The following is a 14,286-nucleotide window of genomic DNA, read 5'->3' as shown; positions in this document are numbered from 1 at the left end:
CTTTGGCATCAGGGAGGCAACTGTGCTCCATAAAAAACTTCTCTCCTGAGAAGTGCTCCACGACTCAAAACCTTTGGGAACCACTGATCTAATCATTTGGTGGAGAATAATCATTTCCACTTTCCATCCTCCTTACCCAACGAAAGGAGTTTCCTCTCCCTTCTTGCCCTTGGGGCCTAACTCCCTTCCTGCCACAGCTCTTCTGGAGGTCTTGCTGTGAGTGACGGGCTTGGCACCCGCTGGCTTCTCTTACCTTTAATGGCTCTCAGGCATTGGTGGCCACAGCCATTGCTGCAACACTTCTCCCCAGGTGAGCAAGAGGCATCACCCTTACAGAATTCCGCGCAGTGCCCAGGTCCAGTGGGCCGGGGACACCGTCCAGGATGCACTGGAAGAGAAAAAGGTGACACCTATACTGGGATGCTCTACTGGGGATTTGGTTTTCAACGGGTAGCAAGCAGTGGAATGAAAATGGAAACTCCACACAGCACTTTGAAAGTATGCTGTATCTTGATATAGAATAAAAAGGCAAGGTTGTCATCACGCAGCACTTTGCTCGACTGCCAACAGGTAATGCTGTGAACTACTTCTGAGAGCTGCTGGGCCATGACAGCAGTGCTGGCAAGCGAGATGGGAGGGGCTGGAGGAAAGAGATGCAGCTGGGCCAACAGTGCAAGCAGGACCTTCCGGAATGCTTCTAAGGATAGGGCAGTGGGGCCTAAGGGAAGTATGGGTGGTCTCTATTGAGGTGTAAGGGGACAGGTAATGGTGAGGTGTCACGGTGCAAGGTGTAAGGTTTGGTGAAATATCAGGGGAGGGCAGTTGGGTAAGAGGATGGGGGGGTGGGGGGGGGCAAGTTGGTAAGTGAAGTGAACAGGGGTACAACCCCTGGGCCATCATCCATGGGGTGGAATTCCATGGGGTGGAATTCAATTGCCCATCCATCCACTTTGACGTGCTTTTGAACTGCTAGGTTGGGAGGAGCAGGGACTGAGCAACGGGAGCTCACCCCGTCGTGAGGATTCAAACCACCGACCTTCTGATCAGCAAGCCGATGGTGTTTCTTGCTTGGCAGGGGGTTGGATTCGATGGCCTTTGTGGTCTCTTCCAACTCTATCATTCTATTCTATTCTATGATTCTAAGCCCTAGGCTCAGTGATTTAGACCACAATGCCACCCGCGCCCCCCAGTTCAGTATCTACTGGAAGGCTAATGCTGTGAGCCCTTCCACCTTCTGCTCAACCAGATCATATGGGAAGATGAAACTATCTATCACAAAGACACCAACACAGTCCTCAGTGGCCAGCCTAAGAGATGTGCTGGCACCCCTAAATTGTCAAACAGCTCTGACCACCAAAAAGTTCTCCCTAATGTTGAGTTGGAATCTCCCTTCTGGCCATTTGAATCCATTGCTTCTGGTCCCCACCTCTGGAGCAGCATCAAACAAACTTGCTCCATCCTCTATGAGACAGCCCTTTGGATATCTGAAGATGGCTATCAGGTCAACTGTGGGGCTTCTCTTCCCCAGGCTAAACATACCCAGGGGCTGGAAACCAAGCCTTGTGAGAAACAGTTGAGGGAGCTGGGTAGGCTTCGCCTGGAGAAGAGAAGACTGAGGGGTGACATGTGGACCATCGTCAAATATCTGGAGGGCCGTCACATGGAAGTTGAAGGAAGCTGGTTTGCTGCTGCTGCTCCAGGTTCAAATGACAAGAAATGAGTTTATCACTCCTTACGGGGTCCTCAATGCGGGATCACATTCACCCGCTGCTCTACCAGCTGCACTGGCTCCCAGTGGGAGTACAGGGTCAGGTTTAAGGTGCTGGTTTTAACCTTTAAAGCCCTTCACAGCCTAGGACCCTCGTACCTACGGGACCACCTTTCCTACTATGACCCACGGAGGACCTTACGGTCTTCAAACAAAAACATCTAGGAGGTCCTGGGCCACAGGGAGGTTAGGGTGGCCTCAAACAGAGCCAGGGCTTTTTCAGCTGTGGCCCCAATCTGGTGGAATGCTCTGTCCCAAGAGACTAGGGCCCTGCGGGACTTGACATCTTTCTGCAGGGCCTGCAAGACGGAGCTGTTCCACCAGGACTTTGGCCAGGGCATAGGAAGAGCTTTCTGATGTTAAGAGTTATTCAACAATGGAAAAGACTTCCCCAGAAGGTGGTGGACTCTAAGAAGGGTGGAGAGAGGTTGGAGCAGGTTCAGAGGAAGGCTGTGCAGAGGGTCAACACCACCAGAGGAGAAGGAAGCCTGGCTGGCTGGGATTCTGCCCTTACCTTGTTGTCCAGCTGCAGACGGCAGCTCAACACAGATGGTGAGGAGGCCCATGAGGAAGAAGACGAGGAAGAGCCTGGCTTTCATGGTGCTGTTCCTGATGCAGCTAGCAGAAGAGTCTGGATGCTGTGGCTGATCTGGGCCAAGATTTAAACCCTCGGTTAGAGAGAGGTGAGCACAGCCCTTGGTTGGGCAAGAGGAAACTTCAACGACAAAGGTGACAGTTGGCTTTCATCACCGGGATGGCATAAGACAAAGAGTTACACTTGTGCAACAGAACTGCTCCCCCCCTATGCGTGAACCCCACGCCCTTCCCAAATTTGCCCAGAGGTGTGCAGGATGCAATTCTCAGAGTAGGAGCAAGTGAGCATCTCCTCCTGCAAGGATCAAGAGTTTTGCCTAAAACCCGATGTGAAGCTAATAAACCTGCAAGGATAAACCTCTCCTTCATTCCACCCAAAGGCTCCTTGCTGAGCAGGAACTCTGTCCCTTTGTAGGTGAGTGGCCTCCAAAGTAGGTTGCAACAGCTCTGCCTCTCTTTTAAATCAGAGCCAGTGAAGGCGGTGAAGGTCCTGTGAGTGTCTGGAGGATGAATAGCAGCTAATGGATCGAGGTTCAATCCTGACAAGACAGAAGTACTGTTTTGGGGGGACAGGAGGAGGGCAGGTGTGGAGGACTCCCTGGTCCTGAATGGGGCAACTGTGCCCCTGAAGGACCAAGTGCGCAGCCTGGGAGTCATTCTGGACTCACAGCTGTCCATGGAGGCGCAGGTCAATTCTGTGCCCAGGGCAGCTGTCAACCAGCTCCATCTGGTTTGCAGGCTGAGATCCTCCCTGCCCATGGACTGTCTGGCCAGAGTGGTGCATGCTCTGGTCATCTCCTGCATGGACTACTGCCACGTGCTCTACGTGCGGCTACCTTTGAAAGTGACCCAGAAACTGCAACTAATCCAGAATGCGGCAGCTGGACTGGTGACTGGGAGCGGCTGCTGAGACCACATAACACTGAGAGATCTGCATTGGCTCCCAGTATGTTTCTGAGCACTATTCAAAGTGTTGGTGCTGACCTTTAAAGCCCTAAATGGCCTCAAAGGCTCAGTATACCTGAAGGAGCATCTCCACCCCCATCGTTCTGCCCAGACACTGAGGTCCAGCGCCAAGGGCCTTCTGGAGGTTCCCTCACTGCGAGAAGCCAAGTTACAAGGAACCAGGCAGAGGGCCTTCTTGGTAGTGGCACCCGCCCTGTGGAACGCCCTCCCATCAGATGTCAAAGAAATAAACAACTATCTGACTTTTAGAAGACATCTGAAGCCAGCCCTGTTTAGGGAAGCTTTTAATATTTGATGGATTATTATATTTTAATATTTTGTTGGAAGCCACCCAGAGTAGCTGGGGAAACCCAGTCAGATGGGTGGGGTATGAATAAATAGCTGAGCTGTTGTTGTTGTTGTTATCAACATGTTTCCTTTAAATGCCTAGGTGGGGTGGGGAAAAGAGGGGAGACTGCAAAACAAGCCCAGCCCCTTAGATGGGCCTTGTCACCCATGCAGATGCTGCCCCCAATCCCCCCTCCCTGACCTTCAGAGGACCAGGAGTCATACAGGAATTCATGGGGTCTGCACTGGTGGTGGTGGATCAGGAACTAGACCTTGGTTTGATGAAGATATTGACCCAATGTCAATGTCAACTGTTGTAGGACCAGAATAATATGCACGTATTCACATAGCAAATAAAGCATTTTCTGATTAAATATAGGGGAAATCAAGGAGGAACACAAGACTATGAGGACACAGAACCGCAAGATTAATACATAATCGTGGCGATAGCGACATAAGCAGAAGTTGAGCTTAGCACACAGAGAATGCTTGAGCAAGATTTTTAAATGCAAAGTTGACACACACAGCCTTTTCGGTAAGGGCACTTTGATGAATGTCTAAATAAGTACCCTACACTATCTACTGTGTGAGAAGAGCAAATTTCTTCATCTGCTCTCTTCCTCTCTGGTTCTATCTTTTAGAAAAACTGCCATGCAGGACCCAGTCAACATGAGGGAGGGGCATCATTAGGTGGGCTGCAGGTGTCCCACCCCCATGGCCAAGATTACAGGCACAATGTATGTGAAGAGGTTTGGATGTTGTGAGTGCCACACCCCACCCTCAGCCAATCAGCACACGACACACCCCATGATGTCACCCCTCCCTCACCCCTCCCTCCCTGCAGTCATGTCTTAACTAATAATAATAATAATAATAATAATAATAATAATAATGTTGTTTAGTCATTTAGTCGTGTCCGACTCTTCATGACCCCATGGACAAGAGCACGCCAGGCACTTCTGTCTTCCACTGTCTCCCGCAGTTTGGTCAGACTCATGTTTGTAGCTTTGAGAACACTGTCCAACCATCTCGTCCTCTGCTGTCCCCATCTCCTTGTGCCCTCCATCTTTCCCAACACCAGGGTCTTTTCCAGGGAGTCTTCTCTTCTCATGAGGAGTCTTCTCTTCTCATGAGGTGGCCTCAGCTTCAGGATCTGTCCTTCCAGTGAGCACTCAGGGCTGATTTCCTTCAGAATGGAGAGGTTGGATCTTCTTGCAGTCCATGGGACTCTCAAGAGTCTCCTCCAGCACTAGAATTCAAAAGCATCGATTCTTTGGCGATCAGTAAGAAGAGTGACTAGTGGGGTGCCACAGGGTTCTGTCTTGGGCCCGGTCTTATTCAACATCTTTATCAATGACTTGGATGATGGACTCAAGGGCATCCTGATCAAATTTGCAGATGACACCAAACTGGGAGGGGTGGCTAACACCCCAGAGGACAGGATCACACTTCAAAATGACCTTGACAGATTAGAGAACTGGGCCAAAACAAATAAGATGAATTTTAACAGGGAGAAATGTAAAGTATTGCACTTGGGCAAAAAAAATGAGAGGCACAAATACAAGATGGGTGACACCTGGCTTGAGAGCAGTACATGTGAAAAGGATCTAGGAGTCTTGGTTGACCACAAACTTGAAATGAGCCAACAGTGTGACGCGGCAGCTAAAAAAGCCAATGCAATTCTGGGCTGCATCAATAGGAGTATAGCATCTAGATCAAGGGAAGTAATAGTGCCACTGTATTCTGCTCTGGTCAGACCTCACCTGGAGTACTGTGTCCTGTTCTGGGCACCACAGTTCAAGAAGGACACGGACAAACTGGAACGTGTCCAGAGGAGGGCAACCAAAATGGTCAAAGGCCTGGAAACGATGCCTTATGAGGAACGGCTAAGGGAGCTGGGCATGTTTAGCCTGGAGAAGAGGAGGTTAAGGGGTGATATGATAGTCATGTTCAAATATATAAAAGGATGTCACATAGAGGAGGGAGAAAGGTTGTTTTCTGCTGCTCCAGAGAAGTGGACACGGAGCAATGGATCCAAACTACAAGAAAGAAGATTCCACCTAAACATTAGGAAGAACTTCCTGACAGTAAGAGCTGTTGGACAGTGGAATTTGCTGCCAAGGAGTGTGGTGGACTCTCCTTCTTTGGAGGTCTTTAAGCAGAGGCTTGACAACCATATGTCAGGAGTGCTCTGATGGTGTTTCCTGCTTGGCAGGGGGTTGGACTCGATGGCCCTTGTGGTCTCTTCCAACTCTATGATTCTATGATTCTATACATGAATTCATGGGGTCTGCACTGGTGGTGGTGGATCAGGAACTAGACCTTGGTTTGATGAAGATATTGACCCAATGTCAATGTCAGCTGTTGTAGGACCAGAATAATGTGCACGTATTCACATAGCAAATAAAGCATTTTCTGATTAAATATAGGGGAAATCAAGGAGGAACGCAAGACTATGAGGACACAGAACCGCAAGATGAATACATAATCGTGGTGAAAGCGACAAAAGCAGAATTTGAGCTTAGCACAGAGAGAATGCTTGAGCAAGATTTGTAAATGCAAAGTTGACACACACAGCCTTTTCGGTAAGGGCACTTTGATGAATGTCTAAATAAGTAGCCTACACTATCTACTGTGTGAGAAGAGCAAATTTCTTCAGCTACTCTCTTCCTCTCTGGTTCTATCTTAGAAAAACTGCCATGCAGGACCCAGTCAACATGAGGGAGGGGCAGCATTAGGGGGGCTGCAGGTGTCCCACCCCCATGGCCAAGATTACAGGCACAAGGTATGTGAAGAGGTTTGGGTGTTCTAGGTGCCACACCCCACCCTCAGCCAATCAGCACACGACACACCCCATGATGTCACCTCTCCCTCACCCCTCCCTCCCTGCAGTCATGCCTTTAATAATAATAATAATAATAATAATAATAATAATAATAATAATAAACTTTTATTTATATTCTGCCCTCCCCGGCCAAAGCCAGGCTCAGGGTGGCTAACATCAAATATATAACGTTGGTATAAAATCAAACAGTAATTACATGACCTCCTAAAAACAAGTCAGGGTCAAATTTAAATCTAATTAGATAGCTTTCCGCAGGATTAGGGTTGGGAACAGTAAATGTTCATCAGGCCCAACTGTTTATGCTGATCTAATATGGGCCTGTGAGAATGCTGGGAGGCCTCTTTCATACTAGTTCTTACACAAAAAGAAAATACCAATGGTTTCAGCTGGAAAACTGGAACGATGCACTAATTCAGCTAGACAATGATGGTTTGACTCTGCCAACAAACCATCCAGATTATTGCCAATTTAGCTAAAAGACATTCATCAAATATACTGATAAAACAGCAAGGTCTGAATCTGAAACTGCAAGACAATTTCTACATTCGTCACAACATCCAGCTGTCACAGAGACAGAGCAAATATTTGCAAATACATTCATGCAAAAAGTAAGAATTTGCAACTCCTTAAGGCACCCGTATAAGAAGAGGAAGATAAGAAGAGGAAGCGAAAGATACCATCACCAACCTGAAAAACAATATGGATGGATTTATGGTTCGTTTTTTAAAACTCTACTCTGCAACAATGACAGCACAATACACCGCAATGATAAACCATTCACTGCAACTGAAACACCTTCTGGATACATAATTAGAGGCAAGTGTATCAGTAATTCTAGGCCCAAATAATAACCCACATAAAACACAATCTGACTGATGAATTGCATAACTAAATCAAGATGCAAACAGGATGCTAGAAGTTAAAATAAAACAATTCCAAGATGCTTACTTACTAAACAGGTTTTTCTAAAAATAATATTAATAATCCGGCTTGACATTTGAAAAGTACGTAAGGTTCTTAGCCTGGGTCAACAGTGTGATGCAGCAGCAAAACAAACTAATGATATTCTGGGCTGATTTCTGGAAGCATGTCAGTGCAAGTAGATAAATAGGTACTGCTCCAGCGGGAAGGTAAACGGCGTTTCCGTGCACTGCTCTGGTTTGCCAGAAATGGCTTTGGCCAAAATATTGGAGCCTCAGCTTCAGGATCTGTCCTTCCAGTGAGCACTCAGGGCTGATTTCCTTCAGAATGGAGAGTATTGCTCTTCTGCCCAGATCCCGGTTGGCCACTTTGAGAAGAGGACGCTGGACTGGACGGCCATTGGCTAGATCCAACAGGTGCTTCTTAAATTCTTTTTGATTGGCTGTCATGGGGAAATTATCTGGACCAGGAGCCAGCTGGACCCACACACTCAAATCTGCTTTGCTTCTGTCCCAGCCCAACCCAGGAGGGGGAGAGGGAGGAGGGAGGAATATATATGGCTGCCGATCTCAGCCCTGAGCACCATTCAGAGCTGCCTCCCAGCATGAGGTCCACCAGGTTCTGTTTCTTCTTTGCTCATCCTCTGGGCTCTGCTGCCAACTGTGCCTGCCCAGTGTGAGTGGGCAGCTCTGCTATGTATGTTTGGGGGTTGCTTGGAGGGGTGAAGGGCTTGCTTGGGGTTCCTTCCCACTTGACAATTTTAAGAACTGGGAATGCCTGGCATTGGGGAGTCTGTTTAGGGTGGGTGATATTGAGAAAGGTGTCCAGGGAGAGAGGAAGCCCTACTGGAAGATATCTGGCTGACTGGACTGGCAACGGCAACGGTTTCTGAGGACCCCCTTAAAAAAACAACACAGAGATAGGGACATCAGAGAAGCTTTCAGCCCCTCTGCTAAGGTTCCTTAAACTAAGGTCTTATCCAGACTACCTTTTGTGCTGCGTTTCTGGGCACAGGACCATGTTTTAAAGTGCCGGATCCAAGCCCTTCTTTCCCCACCCACCCACCTAACCCTGGAACTTTTCTTTCAAAAACCCGCTCTTTACCGCTGTATCAGAGCAAACAGCAATCCGCGGGAAACCCAAACTGCTGTTTGTTACAATTCAACATTAAAGAGCGGGTTTTAAGCAAGGAAAGCAGCTCAAGAGGGGCAAAGCATTCAGACACTGACTCTTATAATACAGACCTGTGCCTATAAACTGTGGGGCAAAGTGTGGGTGCACCCTAAGAGAAATTTGGGGAAAGGGGTTGGGAAGCAGGAATAGGTATTTGTGTAGGAGGGTTGTGTTGAATATGCAGAGTCCCAAGCACAGCGGAATGATGAGGAATACGTGTACATACTCTATATTGCTTTATTTACATTTCAAAGCTGGTAGATTACAGAAAAACATCTTGCCTCTGCCGGAGCAGAAAAGGCATCCTCTCTCCTCTGAAGCACGGAGAGAAACACTGTGTGAACAGTGAAAAACAGGAAACCAGTGTACGTCACATCCAGTCTCCCTTTCCCGTGGGAAAACCCAACAGCAACTCTGTGGAATGTAAACACCTGTCTCGTGACAAGCACTTCGCTGCACAGTGAAGAGAGCAGAAACCAACATCCTCCCCCTTTCTGTGAACATCACTGGGCAGCGTGTTCGTACAATTTCAGTACAAACCCAACTTCTGCACATAGGTACAGTGTTGATCCTTTGATACAATCTTGGACAATACATCAGCAGGAATTTCATTACCTGGCATATAGGACACCGTTACGAGTCCCTTCTGAATACGTTCCCTAGCATGTTGCACCTTCAATTGCAAGTGCTTCGTGCTTTGCTTACAACCTTCAGAATTCAGCAAAGCCAAACATGCTTTGTTGTCCTGGTAAACCTGGATTGGACATTTGACAGGAATTTTCATGTCTTTGCACAATTGTAACAACCATTCACAATCTTTGAGTGAATAAGACAGTGCATTCAGTTCAGCTTCACAAGTACTTAAGCTAACTGTTGTTTGCTTCTTGCATGACCAATCAAATAGAGCCTGATTGTACATATAGCAAACTCCAGACGTACTTTTCCTGTCTGTAGTGTCACTTCCAAAACTTGCATCTGCAAATATCTCAAGACCACCAGACTTCTGATTGTTAAATCTCAGTCTGTAATGCATAGTGCCTTTCAAATAGCGCGCTACGCGTTTCAGAGCTTTCCAATCCTTAACAGTAAGATTGTTGACTTGTCTGCTTAGCAAATTACAGCTAACAGCAATGTCTGGTCTTGAACATCTGGCAATGAAGTTTAGCTTGCCTAGCACACTTCTGTACAGTGTAGTGTCAGAAAATGCTTCTTCAGTGTCATCTACCTGATAACCTGTTGTCATCGGTGTGTCTACAGGGTTAGCATCCACCAGGTTTAGTTTGCTTAACACATCAGCAATTTTCCGTGACTGGTGTACTAGAATGTTACCATCTTGATCTCTCTCTATTTCAAGAGATAGGTAGTTGTTTACCTCTCCAAGATCTTTCATGTCAAAGTGTTCTTTCAGTTGAGCTAGGGCGTTATTGTACATTGTGACATCTTTCCAAAAGAATAATAAATCATCAACATAAAACAAACAATACAGTTTCTTTTGCCCCTCCTCTTTGACAAATACACATGGATCAGCTTTCCCTTGCTTAAAACCTAGAGAAAACAATACTTCAGTGAGTTTTGTGTGCCAACACCGTGCACTTTGTTTGAGACCATAAAGGGACTTTTTCAGAGCACAAACATATCCCTGTTTTACCTGTATGCCATCAGGTGGAAGCATATAAAGTGATTCATCTAGAGATCCGTACAGAAAAGCTGTATTCACATCGTGGTGACTAATGTGTAGATTCTCCTCTGCAGCTAGCTTGAGCATAAGCCTAATGCTCTCATACCTCACTGTGGGTGAGTAGGTCTCGTGATAGTTTTCACCTGGTACCTGTGCAAAACCTCTGGCTACCAATCTGGCTTTGTGTCTAACTACCTTGCCATTTTGATCAGTCTTCGCTTTGAAGACCCATTTGCTTCCAAGCAGTTTCATTCCTGGAACTACTGGAACAAGTTCCCATGTTTTGTTCCTTTCCAAGGAATCAAGCTCAGCCTTCATGGCATTCAACCATGGCTCAGCTTCCTTTGAATCCAAATCCTGGATTTCTTGGAAATTTGAAGGTTCAAATACCTTCTTGGAGCTTTTAACAGCTGTTACTGCTATTTTGGCAAACTCATCAGCAAATCTCTTTGGAGGTCTGCCTTTTGTGGCTCTTTGTGACCTGCGAATTAGCCGTAAGTCTTCAACACTCTCCTCTTCCTTCTTAGGAGAAAAGTGACCTATTGTGAACAATGGTTCCTCCAATTCTTGATCAGAGCTTTCAGAGGGTCGCATAGAGGCTTTCGCACTCTTGAAATCCTCTGAATCACCCGATTCAGTTTCAGACTCAGAATCAGAACCTTCATCAGTGGGTGTGGGTTGCTGTGGTTGCTTTTGACTATCCTCAGTCTCATCACTGTCATCAGGGTAACATTGGAAAATTCCCACATTCTCCCCCCACTTGGCATTGTACTCAACACTTCTTGTGAGCTTAATTGTCTTAGAGTCAGTCATCCTTATTCTGTAAGAACCTTTCTCATAACCTAGAAAGATACCATGCAAACCACGCTTGTCTAACTTGGAGTTTTGTGGTGAGTGAACCCACATGTCAGAACCAAAAATTTTCATGTGTTTGATGTATGGCTTTTTGCCAAACATCTTCTCATAGGGGGTACAACCAATCGCTGAAGATAACCTGCGATTATAACTGTAAGTGAAACATGAGAGAGCTTCGGCCCAATAACTCTCTGGAAGATTTGCATCATGCAGCAAGGTTTTTAACCCTTGAAGCAATGTCTGGTTTGCTCGTTCCGCAAGTCCATTCTGCCATGGCGAGCGAGGACTAGACAAATCGTGTTGAATTCCTTTCTCAGACAGAAAAGCTTCAAACTGCTGAGAAGTGAATTCCCCTCCGCGATCACTGAAAAGAGTCTTTACCTTCTTACCATGCACATTTTCCAACCAAGCACAGAATTCCTTGAACCTAGGAAAAGCCTCTGATTTCTGCTTGAGATTGTACACATAAATATACCTGGAAAATGCATCAATGAGAACCATGAAGTACCTATTTCCACCCAAAGAGGGCGCTAGTGGTCCAACCAAATCAGCATGAACAATTTGGTATGGTTCTGTAGCTTGCCTACTAGACACCTTACCTTTTGCAGCCATTTTCACCTTGTTTGCTGCGCATGCCTTGCACTTCATGTGGTACCTGCAGGGTTTAATAGTCATACCTTCAACCAAGGCAGGCATTTTAGATACTGCCTCAAAATGCAAATGACCAAATTTTCGATGAAAATCATGAATACATTCTGCATGCAAACTTTTGTTAGAACCTGCAATGCAACAAGTGTCATCCTGCACAACATCATCATAATACAAAACATATAAACGATCAACATATTCAGCATACAATACATAATCATTTTTCTTTGTGATGATGCACCTTTTGTTCTTAAAGGAAACGTCAATTTTCCGCTCATTCAGCTGTCCAACGCTGAGCAGATTATGTTTGGCATCTGGCACATAAAGTACATTCTGTATCGATAAGTCCAAACTGTGAAGAACAACAGTTCCGTCGCCTTTACTGGGAATTGTGTGGTCATCCGCCTGGTGAATCGCACCTTCCTGCGGTGTAAAAGACACGAACAGTCGCTTATCGTTGCACATGTGGTGCGTTGCCGCTGAATCAACAACGAAGAAAGATCTAGACGTCTTCTGGACCTCTGCAACTTTTGGAGTGAAGCGTGAGACCATTGCTTTGGGCTGCGTTGTCCTGGACACTGGACCTTTGCCTTTGCTCTGGCCTTTTCCACACGATGAGCTTTCGCTGCGCTGCTCTGTTTTGGCCCTGGGATATCTGCATTCCCTCTTCAGATGGCCTAGACGTCCACACGAGTAGCATTTCACTGCCTTCAAAGCTTTGGCGCCATCTGGTGGTTCCACTGCACTCTGGGATGACGTCTGTGAAGACTCCCCCTTTCCCATGCAGCTATCACCCTGGCGGTGTGCTTTTTCTGAATCATGGCAGTATCACAAGCTACTCTGAGCTGAGCATGTGGCTGATTGGCATCAGATTCCCCACGTGCATCAGCCAGCCTTCTGCAGCTAGCCATCTTATGCAGCTTGTTAAAGTAAAACATAGTAGATCCAGCTTCTGTCCTCAAGTGAGCCTCTCTCAAAGCGTCCCAAATTTCTCTGGCTGAGGTCTTATCACGCAATAGACAGAGCTCTTCTGGGGATACTATCAATGTAAGAGTTCCCCTTGCTTTGGAATCTTTAGCTTTCCATTCATCTGTAATTGGAGCTGGGGGGGTGTCTGTAATAACCTCAAACAGACCCTCTTTCCGCAGAATAGCCTCTGCATAGAGAACCCAGTCCGCATAGTTTTTCTTATTGAGCTTGGGAATCCCACAAGCATCCTGAAGGGCCATCATGACTCTGGCATTAGCCTTCTGCGTCATCTCTGCTGCTTTAATCAAGCTGCTTTATACAAGCTGCGTCTCTGCTGCTTCAAGCCTCATTCCAAAGGCAAGTTCAAAAGTGCTTTCTCTCTGCTGCCTTAAATCAAGCTGCGTCACTGTTTTCTGCAGCTGCTTTATCCCCAAAAGCACTTTTAAAAGTTACTTTCGATTTCCCCAGCATAGGAGCTTGTTCCGCCTTTGCCTGTGCCCGGCAAATGGCCATAAAAGTTCAAAGTCCAGCCATAAAGCCATTAAATAGAAGCTGGCAGGCTGCCCGGAGCAGTAGCACATACCTCATCAATCATCTTGACGCGCAGAGATAGCGTCCGATCCGTCCTTCTGTATTCCGATCCTTTTGCCGGCATTCAGATGACTGCGTCTTTCTGGGCCGATAACCAAACATGTTGAATATGCAGAGTCCCAAGCACAGCGGAATGATGAGGAATACGTGTACATACTCTATATTGCTTTATTTACATTTCAAAGCTGGTAGATTACAGAAAAACATCTTGCCTCTGCCGGAGCAGAAAAGGCATCCTCTCTCCTCTGAAGCACGGAGAGAATCACCGTGTGTGAACAGTGAAAAACAGGAAACCAGTGTACATCACATCCAGTCTCCCTTTCCCATGGGAAAACCCAACAGCAACTCTGTGGAATGTAAACACCTGTCTCGTGACAAGCACTTCACTGCACAGTGAAGAGAGCAGAAACCAACAGGTTGTGGGCAGAATCTTGAGCTGAATGTGTATTCACTAAGTAGTACCTTAGAAGCATAGAATTGTAGGGCTTGGAGGGCCCCCCCAAGGGTCTAGTCCCACCCCCTGCACTGCAGGAATCTCCAACATATGCCCCCCACCCCTGTTTAAAGAGCTCTAAGCAAGGGAAGTCAGCCACCTTGCTGAGGTTTATTTGTGCTAGATTATGCTTATTGTGCTAATAAGCATAAATGATTAATACTTCTGATTTTTGCAACACAGAGGAAGGTGAAAGTGCCTAAGGTGGTTCAGGCTGCTGGGAGGGAGAAGCTGACTGCAGCACCCTCTGGCTCCCACAGAAGTCTGCCTCTATGTGTTTCCTTGTCACGTCTTGTGGAGGTTCAGGAAGCCAAGCGATAGATCACACAGCCATTGACACGCTCAAAGTGGCATTGTTTGGGTTTGGGAGTAGTTAGATGGTGAGATCGCATCTTCCAAATCAGGAGAAACCAAGACGTAGCAGCTGATGTCAGACCCTTCAGAGAAAAACACAAATG

At 46.7% G+C, this 14,286-nt stretch overlaps 1 protein-coding gene across 1 annotated transcript in view; it reads right to left on the bottom strand.

The window, feature by feature from the left end:
* The window catches only part of LOC307218003 (WAP four-disulfide core domain protein 18-like), a 29,228-nt gene that overhangs the window by 820 nt on the left and 14,122 nt on the right, over positions 1 to 14,286 (bottom strand). The window contains exons 3-4 of the mRNA XM_079980151.1: positions 2,283 to 2,417; positions 254 to 388 (exon numbers count right to left, since the gene is read on the bottom strand). Coding sequence (XP_079836277.1) covers positions 254 to 388; positions 2,283 to 2,417 — 270 coding nt within the window. The remainder of the gene's footprint in view (positions 1 to 253; positions 389 to 2,282; positions 2,418 to 14,286) is intronic.

Source organism: Podarcis cretensis (genome assembly GCF_951804945.1).
Source record: "Podarcis cretensis genome assembly, chromosome: 6".
Lineage (NCBI taxonomy): Eukaryota > Metazoa > Chordata > Lepidosauria > Squamata > Lacertidae > Podarcis > Podarcis cretensis.
Note: the sequence above shows the minus strand (reverse complement) of the source record. Positions and strands in the feature narration are given on the sequence as shown.